Consider the following 12,944-nt stretch of genomic DNA (forward strand, 5'->3'; position numbering starts at 1 on the left):
AACTGAATTCAAGACATTTGACATAGCCTAAAAATAGCATTGGCGGCCCACTGGCCACGCGCCGCCGCGGGTGGCGGTCGGCCACCCCGACTCGCCGGAAAATCCAACTATTTCCAAAAATTCTCGAACTTCACATAAATGAAGATCTCAGTGAGTGGAGCAACTTTCATACCTGCCACGAAGTCCAAAAGTGGACGGAAGATGGTCAATTTTGCCCACAAAGTCGGCGGGTGCCTAAAACTTCCCGACGTCGATTCCTCGTCTACAGTGATCCAACGGGGTCAAGGTTGGTCGGGTTTTGCTCCTGGGATGATGGGCTACAAAGCCCAAGTGGTGGCATCGGCCATCGCTTTGCCGATTTGCCGGAAAATCAAAAAGGGTGGCCGGAGCACCATTGATTTTCGTCAACTTTCGTGGCCTCAAACCGTCTCATACCATGGTTAATCAAGGTAGTTCTTGGGTGGGTTTTGTAGAGGGGAATGAGAGCTTCAAGATGGTGGTGGTGGCATCGAAAAACTCCACCGAAGTTGGCCGGAATCGGCCTTGGAAGATGGACCCGCGGTGGGTGCGGGTGGACGGAAACCACCTCCTTTTTTTTTTTTTTTTTTTTTTTTTTTCTTTCTTTCCTCCCTCCATTTCTGATTTTTTGGGCTTCTCCCACAAGTGGGGATTTAATTTAAATAAACACTAAACCTTGAATAATCAATTTCGAACGTCCGTAACTATACCGTTATAATCCAGACTCGCAAACGGCTTTCGCCTATACGTTCGTATCAAAAAGTACTACGAGGGTATGCTTAAACAATAAGTCCCACATCTCTCAAGTCGATGGTCAACGGAAGTCAAAGTCCTTGCCTCTAGGGCAATTTCGTAAATTCACGCTTTTAAAATAAAATAAAAACGTAAAATTTGGAACGGGTTGTTACAATGTTAATGAGATGTTAATTCTTTAAAATTTAATGTGTATTCAATTAAGATTTCAAGTGATTATTTGAAATTTAAGTGATAATATTCAATCAAGATTTTAAGTGATTCTCTTAAATTTATTGTATATTCAATCATAATTTTAAGATAGTTTATTAAAATTTTTAGAAATCAAGGTGTATTGAATTAAAATTTTAAAGAAGTTTATAACATTTCAGGTGTATTTAATTATAATTTGAATTTAATTCGGCAAAGTTGAGGAATTAGAGGGAATTGAAGAGATTTTGTAATGTATTTTAAGCATCCACATATCTCACCTCTCACCACAAAATTTATAAGGAATTAAATAAAAAATATACATAAAATATCTACAAATCAATTAAATTCTATAAAAATTCATAGATTTATGAATCTATTAAAATCTCTCAAATTATGTCGCCAACAATATTTTTAATAATACTATTGAATCCGTAAAACACTAGGATATCTCTTCATTATTTATATATCAGGGGTATTTTCGTCTTTCCAAATTCAAGTTGTCTCTTCTCTCTCTCTGTGCATAGAGCGACAAAGTCTTCTCCCCAACTCGGTTTAGTCACTGCCCCGCAAAAGCCCTTCCTCTCCTCAGACCTCAGTCTCCTCCATCGGTCTTCCAAAAGCTCGGAGCTTGATTTGGCCGTCAATGGCGGCCTCGCAGACCTCCAACGGGACGACCTTGAGGCATGCTTTCGGAAATGTCCTTTCCTTCTTCATCCTCATCCTGATCGGCGTTCTCGCATTTTCGATCCGGCTCTTCTCTGTGAGCCCTTCGATCACTGTCTTTTCTCCAGTTTGTGTAGATCTATCTCTTATTGATATCAAAATCAGGTGGTGCTCGTTTGGCAGCCTAGAAAATGCATCAGTGTTGACATTATTTATCTATTGATGTACATATATATATGGATATTATAGTGCAAATCATACAACTTTACAATTGATTATCTACTCTTGTGAATTATCGAACCAAATGGTGTTTCGTATCAGTTTGCCTTTGTGTTATTCTGTAAATTGTTGTGTTCTAACTGTTGTAACTTTGAATTTTTATCATTCGTAATTACATTTCTCAGTAATCAAAAGGAGGGTATCTTGTATTTGTATCGTACTCATGTTCGTGTTTCGGTGTGAATTAATCTACAGGTCATAAAGTACGAGAGTGTAATTCACGAGTTTGATCCTTACTTCAATTACAGAGTCACTCAGGTTTGGTTTCTTTATCATTTTTTCCGTTTAATTCAAGTTTCGGTTGTCTTGCGCCTAGAAGTTATAAGCTGAATACGTTGGCATTGCTTTTGATCAAATATATTTGAAAGTTTTGAATTTTACTGTCAGAGCATGCGCTGATTCATCTTACTATATTGTAATGGAATATAATTTCTGGAACTGGTTTGATGACAGCTTTCTTTGTTGTTTTCAGTTTCTAACGAAGAATGGAATATACGATTTTTGGAACTGGTTTGATGATCGAACCTGGTAATTTCTGATTTTTCTGGCTTTTCAAACTTCATGGCAGGGTTACTGTTTTGATTTCCTTAGATTACATAATTCAGCAATCTGAATTTAAACTTTCTTGAAATTACATTCTAGGTATCCTCTTGGTCGTGTGATTGGTGGAACTGTTTACCCTGGATTGACCTTGACCGCAGGATCCCTGTGGTGGTGAGTATGACCATTTATAATAGATATGCTAGAAAGAAATTTCTTTTCTTCTGAATTTTAACTACTGAGTATGAGTTCACCACAACCCTAAGGGAGAAAAGGAAAGGGACCTACTTGACAATGATTCCTATTTTTGCCGATATTTATGATTTATTTCTCTCTTATATCAGGTTTTTGAATTCTTTGAACATTCCTCTTTCTGTGGAAACTATTTGTGTATTTACTGCGCCAATATTCTCTGCTTTCACATCATGGGCGACTTACCTTCTGACTCGGGTTTGTATTCATGCCTTAGTTATTTTTGTAGATTTTGGTTATCTTCCTCCAATTTCTTGATGGTGTTCAATTGCCTCTTTCTTCAGGAAGTTAAGGGTGCTGGTGCTGGACTAACAGCTGCAGCTCTTATAGCTATGGTAAATTACAATAGCAGGTATTTTTAACTCTACAACATGTGGACATGGTAATGCAAATTCTTAACTGCCCTTTTTTATGTTTTCATTTGTAGGTCCCATCATATATTTCTCGTTCTGTGGCTGGAAGCTATGACAATGAAGCTGTGGCTATTTTTGCTTTGATCTTCACTTTCTATCTATATATAAAGGTTAGGTTTGGTAAAAGACAACTTTATTTTATTCTGTTAGGTGCATGGTTGTTTCAAAGAATGATCTGATTCTGTTGACCATTGAGTAGGATCACCTTATGAATTTGTTTCTGATGGATCTTCATTAGTATATACTATATATGTATTACAGGGATTATGTTTAATGTGCTTCAATATCTTCTGATTACATTATGCAATATATGCAGACACTGAATACAGGATCCCTCTTTTATGCAACTCTTAATGCCATAGCATACTTTTACATGGTAAGTATATGTTCTAATGTTGTTTGTGCTTTTGTAACCTTACATTTTCTGTCGAATTTATGTTTACTTGCATTTGTTTCATTGCTTCAGGTTTGCTCTTGGGGAGGCTACACATTTATTATTAACCTGATTCCAATGCATGTGCTTCTCTGCATTGTAACTGGTCGCTACTCATCTCGTTTATACATTGCATACGCTCCTCTTGTAAGTATCCTCAGCACTGACGATGCTATTTTTTTATTGAAAGCAAGTGGAACATGCATTTGGCGTTAAAATTGAAGAATGCATACTAACATTCTTGCGCTTTGTTAGTTTGTAGCTAGAAATACTAGATGAAAAAGAATGGTGACTATAAAATTGATACATTTAAATGACCCTTGGTTCCTATTGAAATCGTAGCTTTGCTAATGTAGGTGGTCTTGGGAACATTGTTAGCCGCTTTGGTGCCGGTAGTTGGATTCAATGCAGTCATGACATCAGAACATTTTGCATCCTTCTTGGTGAGCATTTCCCAACTTTCTTTTCTCATTGACTTTTCATTTTCTGATACTGGAGCATGTCTTAGCTTTCGGTTATTTTCAAAACACTTGTAAAAGACGTCTCATACTGAGTTAATAAGGTTCTGAAGATGCTAGTTCACGTCTTCGTATGAGTGTTCTTCTTTTTTTTGGACTGAGCCACTTATAAAGTTATAAGAGCTTGGTTTTCATTAAGCAGTTTTAAAGTATATGGTTGCTCTTTAATGGACTTAGATAATTCTTATAGAAGGTTAGCAAATATGGAGAAGCTTTGCAGTTAGTAGAACTTAAAGAAGGGAATTGCCTGAATTTGGAACTAATTAGAAGTCTGTTTTCTTCATTTTTTTCCAGATAGTTTGTATCCCGTGCAGGTCATAACCTCATCTTTCTTACTTTGTTTTATCGTTGCTGTATTTTCTTCTGCAGGTTTTTATTATTATACATGTGGTCGCTTTCGTGTACTATATCAAAGGGATTCTCTCTCCAAAAATGTTCAAAGTGGCTGTCACGCTTGTTGTATCCATTGGCCTGTATGATTCACTTGTTCTGTTTTTTAAATTTGTTGAGGGTCTCACAGATTAAACACATAATTGATCTTGATGCCTCTCATGTTACTTTTCCAGGCTCATATGTTTAGCTGTCGTAGCAGTACTCGTAGCTCTGGTAGCTTCAAGCCCAACAAAGGGATGGAGTGGGCGAAGTCTAAGTTTACTTGATCCGTAAGTACATAATTCGCTAGTTATGTGTGTTCGTCGTTTGCGAACCTTTGGTTTAATGGATGAACTCACTTGACCGAAGCAGCAATTTCAGTTCGGGGCGCAACTTAATTTGGAGGAACTGGTTTTGAAACTGTCCAAACATCTGGCTTTGGTCTGATATATTATTCAGAGGGCCTGATGTGGCAAGCTAATTCTTTTAGAATGCATAATACTGCAAGCACCAAAATACATCTCAAATTTGGAATACCAAAGTAATTTAGTAAATGATTTGGTAATATGGTATTCGCTAAAATAATGGGTTTCACCGGAAAAAGTTAGTGGATCATTTGGAATCTTTTTGATGTATATAGTAATACTCTTTTAGAATTCACCACCCTTCTGGTCCCTCGAGGCCAGCAGCTTCCCAACTTGAGATGTTAGTCACCATTTGACCTGTTTGTATTCTATAATTGTTCTTGAATTACTTGAAATGTCTGTGCTGCCTAACTGAGAAATAAAGCAACTTCTATATGTTTATATTTTCATTTCAGAACTTATGCGAGCAAGTACATACCAATTATTGCTAGTGTTAGTGAGCATCAGCCTCCTACTTGGCCCTCTTACTTTATGGACATTAATGTGTTGGCCTTCTTGGTTCCTGCTGGAATTATTGTAAGATTCAAATCGTTAAAACATATTTTGCCTTTTATTTCCGACTTACTCCATTTTGATTTTATTCTGATATTCAATGTTCCTAACCACTGTTTTTACGGTATATATCTGTTGGTAGGCATGCTTTTCACCTTTATCTGATGCAAGCTCTTTTGTGATCCTTTATATTGTAACGTCAGTATATTTCTCCGGAGTCATGGTAAATAACTATTATTGACTTATCTAAATTTAAGTTTTCTTCCAGTGTTCATGTTAATTCATGTTAATATTATTTTCCAATTTCCACTAATATCACAGGTGCGGCTTATGCTGGTACTTGCTCCAGCAGCATGCATCTTGTCTGGGATTGCTCTCTCCGAAGCTTTTGACGTTTTCACACGATCAATCAAGTTTCAGCTACCTGGTTTACCAGGGCCTCCCCAAGTTGATGTAAGCATCCTTTTCGCTGTTGGTTTCATTTCCCCCCGCCTTCTTATAAGTTATTCAGGTTTAGCATTGATTTTGTCTTCTTGACCTTTAAGGCAGGGGAAACCAGTTCTGAGAGCACTGTACCCCAGAATGAAGTACCGAAAACAAAAACAGATAAAAGTGCTGACACATTAAAGGAGAGACCCTCAAGAAAGAACAGGAAGAAGGAAAAGGAACCAGTTGAAAAGCCTTCCATTAAATCTCAAATTGAAAAGAGGCTTCTGGTTTTACCATTTGAGGGATCCGTTCTTGCTATTTTTCTCCTTGTGTTGCTTGGAGCCTTCTATGTGGTATATAAATTTTCTTATTTCTCTATTTTGTGTGATTTAAACCACGCCTCTGATTCCGTTACATATGAATTCTGTATGCACTAGTATGTTATGGCCCAATATCAAGAGTTTATCAAGTGTTTTTTCGGAGGGGACTTTATCTACTGAAATTTTAATTGATAAAGATGGCCTCTGAAGTTATCATTTGTTTTGTAGGTTCATTGTGTCTGGGCAGCAGCAGAAGCGTATTCAGCCCCATCTATTGTTCTAACATCTCAGTCACATGATGGTCTCCATGTTTTTGATGATTTTAGAGAGGCTTATGCGTGGTTAAGCCACAACACTGAGGTGGATGATAAAGTGAGTTCTTCACCGTGTTCTTTTTAGCCCCTACATCAACTCAATTTAATTTGACAGACAAAGACCGCGCCTTTTGCGGAATGAAGATATTAACTAACATTCATTCTTGAATAAACTTGTTACAGGTCGCGTCTTGGTGGGATTATGGGTACCAAACTACTGCCATGGCTAATCGCACTGTCATTGTTGACAACAACACATGGAACAACACGCATATTGCAACTGTGGGTACTGCCATGTCTTCTCCAGAAAAGGCTGCTTGGGAAATTTTCAACTCTTTGGATGTAAAATACGTCCTCGTTGTTTTTGGAGGTTGATTCCTTTGATCACGATGAGATCTTATTATAAAAAAGAAAGTAAAACCTTATTCTGATAGATAAACTTTACTTATCAGGTCTTGTTGGCTACCCCAGTGATGATATTAATAAGTTCTTGTGGATGGTCCGGATCGGAGGGGGCGTATTCCCTCATATCAAGGAACCTGATTACCTAGTGAGTCCCTGGTTTCTTTCGTCGTCTTTTTTGTTTTCTAACTGGATATGAATTGAGACTCTTGAGTTATTAGCGATGTTATTGTTGAGTTGTTAGCTGTGTCTTACATTGTCTTCGTTTCTAAAGAGGGATGGACAGTATCGCATCGACAATCAGGCGACCCCCACTATGCTAAATTCTCTCATGTACAAGCTCTGTTATTACAGGTCTGCATTTGCGTAACATTGGTTGCTAATTTGTAGAGTTTTTCATATTTTCTTTGTTTCTTTTGTTCCAGCCGTGAGTAATATAGTGCATCTTGTGTTCTTTTACTTTAGGTTTGTGGACACAGACGGTAAAGGCTTCGATAGGGTGAGGCGAACAGAAATCGGAAAGAAATATTTCAAACTGACTCATTTTGAAGAGGTCAGACGATATAAACGTTTAGTTTGAGATTATATTCGAGTAATATGACGTCAAGTGATTATTCAAAACTTAAAACACGCCGGTTTCTGACTATGTTGTGGATCTTAATCAATGTAGGTATTCACAACTCACCACTGGATGGTTCGGTTATACAAACTAAAACCGCCAAAGAACAGGATCCGAGGAAAGACAAAGAAGTCAAAAGCGGTATGTTGATCATCACTCTTCCTCAGTACTGTCGATTGTAAAGGCTACTAGTTCTATCGATCTAAGGGGAACTGAATGTGTTTTCTTTGCAGAAATCAAGCCCAACGAGTAGCGCAAAGAAGAGTGGAACGAAAAGGAATCCTTGGCACTGAAAGTCATTTATGTTTCTGTCGTAGGGAGGGAAACTATCTGTGGTTACTTATCTGTAATCTCATATGGTACGTATACAGAAACGCTGAGAGGGCCTCTGGAGAGAGTGATTGAGAACAGGCATAGTTTTAGTTGTTCATTTCTTGCGAAACACAAATGGATCAAAGATTTTGTAGTCCCTTCTGGTATGGATTTTGACTTGTATACTCTTTTTACGAAACGCAAATCTTTATAACAGATTGTTTAGGTAAAAAAAAAATACTGAGGCAAATTCGGACTGTGGACACGGGCGATAACTGGAGGCTAACACGATTGTATTTCCTGTTCAATCTGGTGAAACATATTCGTAAAAACGAACAGAAAGATATTCCATTATTCATCACGAAGAATAACAAGCCTAGGGCGAAAACAGTCGAAAAAATGTAGGTGCTAACAAAAGAATAAATGTTACAGACCATGGCTTATATACGTACGCATCAAAGTTAAAACAAAAATCTGCAATTTTCTCCAAACCTCACTCTGTCTGAATTCACGTAACCGGCTAGATTTTAGATTTGTCGTTCTTCGTATCGTGCAGTTTTTCTCGTGCTGTGCCGGTGGCATAGTGGAAAAAACTCGACGGAGGAAGAGAACTGAAGCATCCCCGCTGCATTCGGCAAACAAATTGTAATCGACACATTAGAATAAAGAACAGTATAAATATTTGCTATGCACTAAGAACAAGTCCACTGCTTGCTTGAAGTTCTGGACTGACAGTGGTGAAAGCTCCAAACAAGAAGAATGTGGACCAATAAATATGCTATACATCTCTATATTCTGCCCCCAAACTGAACAGCTCTTCCGACAAAAACACGATAACAGAGTTTTCAGCGAGTGATGCCGTGGATATGCCAAGCCGAAATGATCCTTACTCAACCGATGAATTTATCCTTCATCAATCTTTTCAAAGTTGCTACAGCTTCTTAGGCAAGTTATAAGTCTTCTTTAGGAACTTTGCTGCAGTCTCGTCATTCCGATAACACAAGACGCGTAGAAGTGTGTTTGGTTCGTTGGAGGTCCACTCGCCTGTAGTTGGAGGCATTGGAAGCCGAGATTTAGCAGAAGATCCATGGTTCTCCAGGGTTGCACGTTTGAACTGTTCAACAAGGCTGTCAGTATCAATACCGTACAGAGGGAGGATACCTTTAATAGTGGTAGATAACTTATCAATCACATCAGCTGGCAGTCCATCCCCGTTCGACCAGAATAAATCAGTTAGAAACCTAAAATCCTCCTCGATTAAGTCAGAATCTTTCCGCGTGAAAGTGCGAGAAGGTCCTCCAGCTAGCAAAACCAACAAGAACCCGTCAATAGAAGCCCTCATTACATCAGTAATGACACGTGTTCTAACTCTGTCATGGACAGTTGACGAAATAATCTCCAAATATTGCTCAAGCTCCTGAAGAAATGGCTCAATCCTAGACGACGAAACTCCCACAATATACAAGCCGTCAAAAAGGACATGACTTAGGTCATGGAAAACGACCTTGTATGCTGTTGCCTCACAAAGTTGTTGGATCCCTTCAACACAAGCAGATGTGGAAAGCTCAAACATTTTGCCCACTCCGTTTGCGATATTGTCCTCCCGAGGGGTTTCAGAGCTCCCAAGATGGGAAATTATCCTCTTCTCGAAAACTCCCAATTCCATTCGAATAAGCTGCAAAGTATTAATGCGAACGCAAAGTTGCGGAATCCCAAATGAGCTGTCCCCATTTGTACTTCCAACCTGAGATTTCCTTCTCTGACTTATATGCAACCTTTCCTTTTTCTTGAACACACCATATTTTGACCCTGCTGAGCATCTGGTCAAAGCAGGTAAAGTGGGAATGAAAGTGTTTCCGGTCCCTGCACAAGTAACAGAGAACTGGCGGTCATTATGGAGATCAAAAACTAAAAATTCAATGTACCAGTGCAAGCTATGAAATATTTATACCGCAACCAGATTTGGCCTTCAAGATATAATGTTGAATACATTTGTCTAGACCGATCAACAGTTCTGGAACCAAGACAGAATGCATGGGTATCGGCAACATAAAGAATGCTTCCAACGTATCATCTACAATGCGTAAAACTTCAACAGCAGAAGGAGCAAACCGCTCTTTGTTTGCCCTTGGATTCCATACCTGTCGAAAGAAATTTCAGCAAAAAATACTTTTATGTTAGAAAACAAGCACCGAGGCTTGTATCTCTTGTTTGTCAACTTTTTCGGTGCGTGGAAACAGAAAATGCATACCTCTTGATGCAGATTTCTATCAACCCATTCCCTCGGCCTGTCTACTCTTGTCCTTATCCAAGCCTTTGCCAGATTGGCAATTACAGCTTCAGCCTCGTAAGGAGGCATCTCCCTTATGATCGACATTCCACCATCCTCACTATCCACTAAATCTTCGACGGCAATCTGCACAAGATCTTTTTCCAATTTGTCAGCAGCTCTAAGCACTTGTATAGTGTCCGGCGTCAAATCACTGATACCCGCCACAAATTGCTTTAGCTCATTTCCATAGCAAGAATGCAGTGTAGCCATAGCGATGCCTGTTGCAAGAGGGTGCCATCTCTTCAATACTGGACCAAATATCTCCTTCTCACTAAAAGCCAGCTTGCTAACATCTTGTGCAAGGGCGGTAAGGACAGGAAGATTGTTTTGGCTTTTCGAGTAACGCTTGCTAGAACCTACCTTTTCCAGTTTCTGCCTTACGACAACATATAAAAACTTGATCAGTATATTATACCAGAAATCTGGACAGCAAAAGTTTATCGACCTGATTTTCCAATAAATTGTCGACAAGAAACAGGCATAAAAAGAATATTTCCTATCATAATATACATTGTTTACGGCCTCTTTATTTAATGGAAGCCTAAAAATAAAATGGAAACTTGCCTGCGCAAAAGCGGAGCATATTGAAGATCTTATGTAAGCATCAACCTTGTCATAACCCACATTAGTTTCTTTCCTCTTCCTACGGTATTCATGAGAAATATCTTGAAACAGTATTTTTGCTGATAATAATCCCAGAGAGAGACTGTTTTCCATTGCTTCTATATTGCCACTGTGGAAATTATCTCGGTAAGCGAGAAGCCTTTTCTCAGCCCAACCCAATATCGAACTCAATGTCGAACTTAAGATCTTCAAGTAAGATGGATCTTTTGTGCCATAGGCATCTTGCTCAACTTCCGCCAACAGGTTACTGGACGCAAGCAGCAGGTCGTTATCTACTTGGCCAGTTGTAACATAACGATGAAATAAAACCCACGAGAAACAAAGATTATGCAGCATTTGGTTTATTCCGAGGACTACCCAGGTCTTCTTTATGAGGTCAAAAACCTCTTCAAGCTCTTCAATAACAGATGTTTCTTCATTCGGGTCAAAACACGATTCTAGTAGCATTTGGTAGAGCCTAAGGTTGAACGGAAACCCATCAGCCCAGTGGCACGTCTCAGAAACAGAACCATCAACTGATCTGTTAGCAAGAGACATAACAACATTGTAGAGAACTTGCATCGACTCAGTGTGCTTTCCAGTTTCTATGGGTTTATCTAAGGCCCCGTGAATAATCTTCCGGAGTTGTTGAGGAGCAGTGTCTCTCTTATCTAAGGGCAAATAAGGATACAAAAGAAGTCCGGCTTCGAGAACCCTCAAGTTTCTCCTCTGCCAAGCTTCATATTCTTGTTGGGTAGGAAAATCAGAAGACTTGAACTGCTGTAATAGCTCAAGGGGCAATACCATGCATTCTATTCGCCGTCCAAGCTAAAACAGAGACAAATACCAACAATTCACTAAGCTGGATTAGAGATAACACAAACAGCCAAAAATAAAGGATTCAAATTCAATACTCATAACTCACTAAGATAATACACATTCTCTAGAAATGCCAAATTTAAAAAGATTATAGAGTGTAAAAAGTTGAAGATGCTAGCGCCACATTGGCTAGAGCGGATGAGCTCCCATGTGCACACGAGTTCTTATAGATTAGTTTAACATAGATTATCGCTCGTAACAAAAGTGTCAAAATTTAAAACCAAATTTTGATTAAAATGTTGCAACTTTGATTTCTCCTTCCCCCAATTGTCGATTTTCTATCATTCTAACTTCATTTTTCTATCTTTTCTATCATTTTCTCAGCAACCAAACACAACCCAGAATCCCCATTAAAAAAAGAGTCTTTCAAATCACAATTCACACCTGACCAGCAGCAACCCTCAAAAGTGCTCTCCGGACCCTCGTATCAGTCTGCTCCGAAACCTTCATCTGAACCCTCACAAGCTCCCAAACCGTCCCGGTCCACTTACTCTTCCCCTGACTCACGGAGTCCCCGCCACCGAGTCTCCTCCCAGAAGCCGACTTCATACCCAGCGCCTTCTTGAACCGGCTCGCCGCCGACGACGTCGACCTCTGAAGCGACGACGGCAGTGAAGTCAGAGCACTCCGGTCGGTCTTCTCGGACTGCGGGACGTAGGTGAGCGGTTTAGGCCCGGAGCTCCGGCAGGCTCCGACTAAGATCTCGTAGACTGTTTCCCGGAGCTCCGAATCCGAGAGGGTCGGACCCAGTTCCCCAAATGGGTTGGGGAGGCCTTCAACTGTGTGAACGGGCATGGCGGGTTGGATTGGAATAGGAATTGGATTGGCGTTTTGGGAGTGTCGTCTGGAGCTTCCGAATACTCTGTCTCTGAGAAGGTGAGCCATTTTGCTTGCTCAGTGCGCGTGGGGACAAAAACGAAAAAAAGGAAAAAGGAAGAAGCTTTCGGGGATTGTGTTATTCTTGCTCGACTTTGAAGGAAGCCATGATTTAAAAAAGGTGCTGAACTTCAAGCAGATACAGATACAGAGACAGAGACAGTTAGAGAGAGAGAGAGAGGCAACTGAGTCAGAGTTGGGGCGCGTAATGTATATAGAAATTAGAATTTTCTAGTTTTGATTTTGTTTTTGTGTGTTTTTATTTAAGAGAATCTGTCAATACGAGGTGCATGAGAATTCAGAAAAGACCTTTTCTTTCTTTCTGGTCCGTATAAAAAATCATAATATAATATGATGATAGGTCTCTTTGTCATCGTTCATTTAAACATTCTCGTTGGTTGTATCTAATTTACTAGTTTTATATTCTCTCTGACGGAAATGTAACTGTAACAATATATTAGTTTAAGAGTAATTAGTTTAAGAGCAATTAGTTTAAGAGTAATGTTAG

General features: G+C 39.3%; 2 protein-coding genes across 2 annotated transcripts; one reads left to right on the plus strand and one right to left on the minus strand.

Annotated features, from left to right (window-relative positions):
- Nucleotides 1–1,453: 1,453 nt before the first annotated feature.
- On the plus strand, nucleotides 1,454–8,170 carry LOC137732451 (dolichyl-diphosphooligosaccharide--protein glycosyltransferase subunit STT3A). Its single transcript, XM_068471764.2, has 23 exons — nucleotides 1,454–1,723; nucleotides 2,101–2,163; nucleotides 2,378–2,433; nucleotides 2,548–2,619; nucleotides 2,790–2,895; nucleotides 2,982–3,032; nucleotides 3,125–3,220; nucleotides 3,427–3,486; nucleotides 3,577–3,690; nucleotides 3,900–3,986; nucleotides 4,431–4,534; nucleotides 4,628–4,723; nucleotides 5,254–5,374; nucleotides 5,493–5,573; nucleotides 5,672–5,803; nucleotides 5,896–6,132; nucleotides 6,328–6,471; nucleotides 6,597–6,783; nucleotides 6,866–6,963; nucleotides 7,090–7,169; nucleotides 7,281–7,368; nucleotides 7,486–7,575; nucleotides 7,668–8,170. The coding sequence occupies exons 1-23, from the start codon at nucleotides 1,607–1,609 to the stop codon at nucleotides 7,725–7,727; spliced, it is 2,340 nt and encodes a 779-aa protein (XP_068327865.1). The 5' UTR covers nucleotides 1,454–1,606; the 3' UTR covers nucleotides 7,728–8,170.
- LOC137732442 (protein unc-13 homolog) lies at nucleotides 8,073–12,617 on the minus strand. Its single transcript, XM_088686414.1, has 5 exons — nucleotides 11,945–12,617; nucleotides 10,643–11,509; nucleotides 9,998–10,450; nucleotides 9,698–9,887; nucleotides 8,073–9,609 (listed from the first exon to the last, which is right to left on the minus strand). Exons 1-5 carry the CDS (start codon nucleotides 12,443–12,445, stop codon nucleotides 8,678–8,680), a joined length of 2,943 nt encoding a protein of 980 aa, XP_088542540.1. The 5' UTR covers nucleotides 12,446–12,617; the 3' UTR covers nucleotides 8,073–8,677.
- Nucleotides 12,618–12,944: the final 327 nt, after the last annotated feature.

The sequence above is a fragment of the Pyrus communis genome, chromosome 15 (assembly GCF_041283825.1).
Source record: "Pyrus communis isolate YQ-2024b chromosome 15, ASM4128382v1, whole genome shotgun sequence".
Classification (NCBI taxonomy): domain Eukaryota; kingdom Viridiplantae; phylum Streptophyta; class Magnoliopsida; order Rosales; family Rosaceae; genus Pyrus; species Pyrus communis.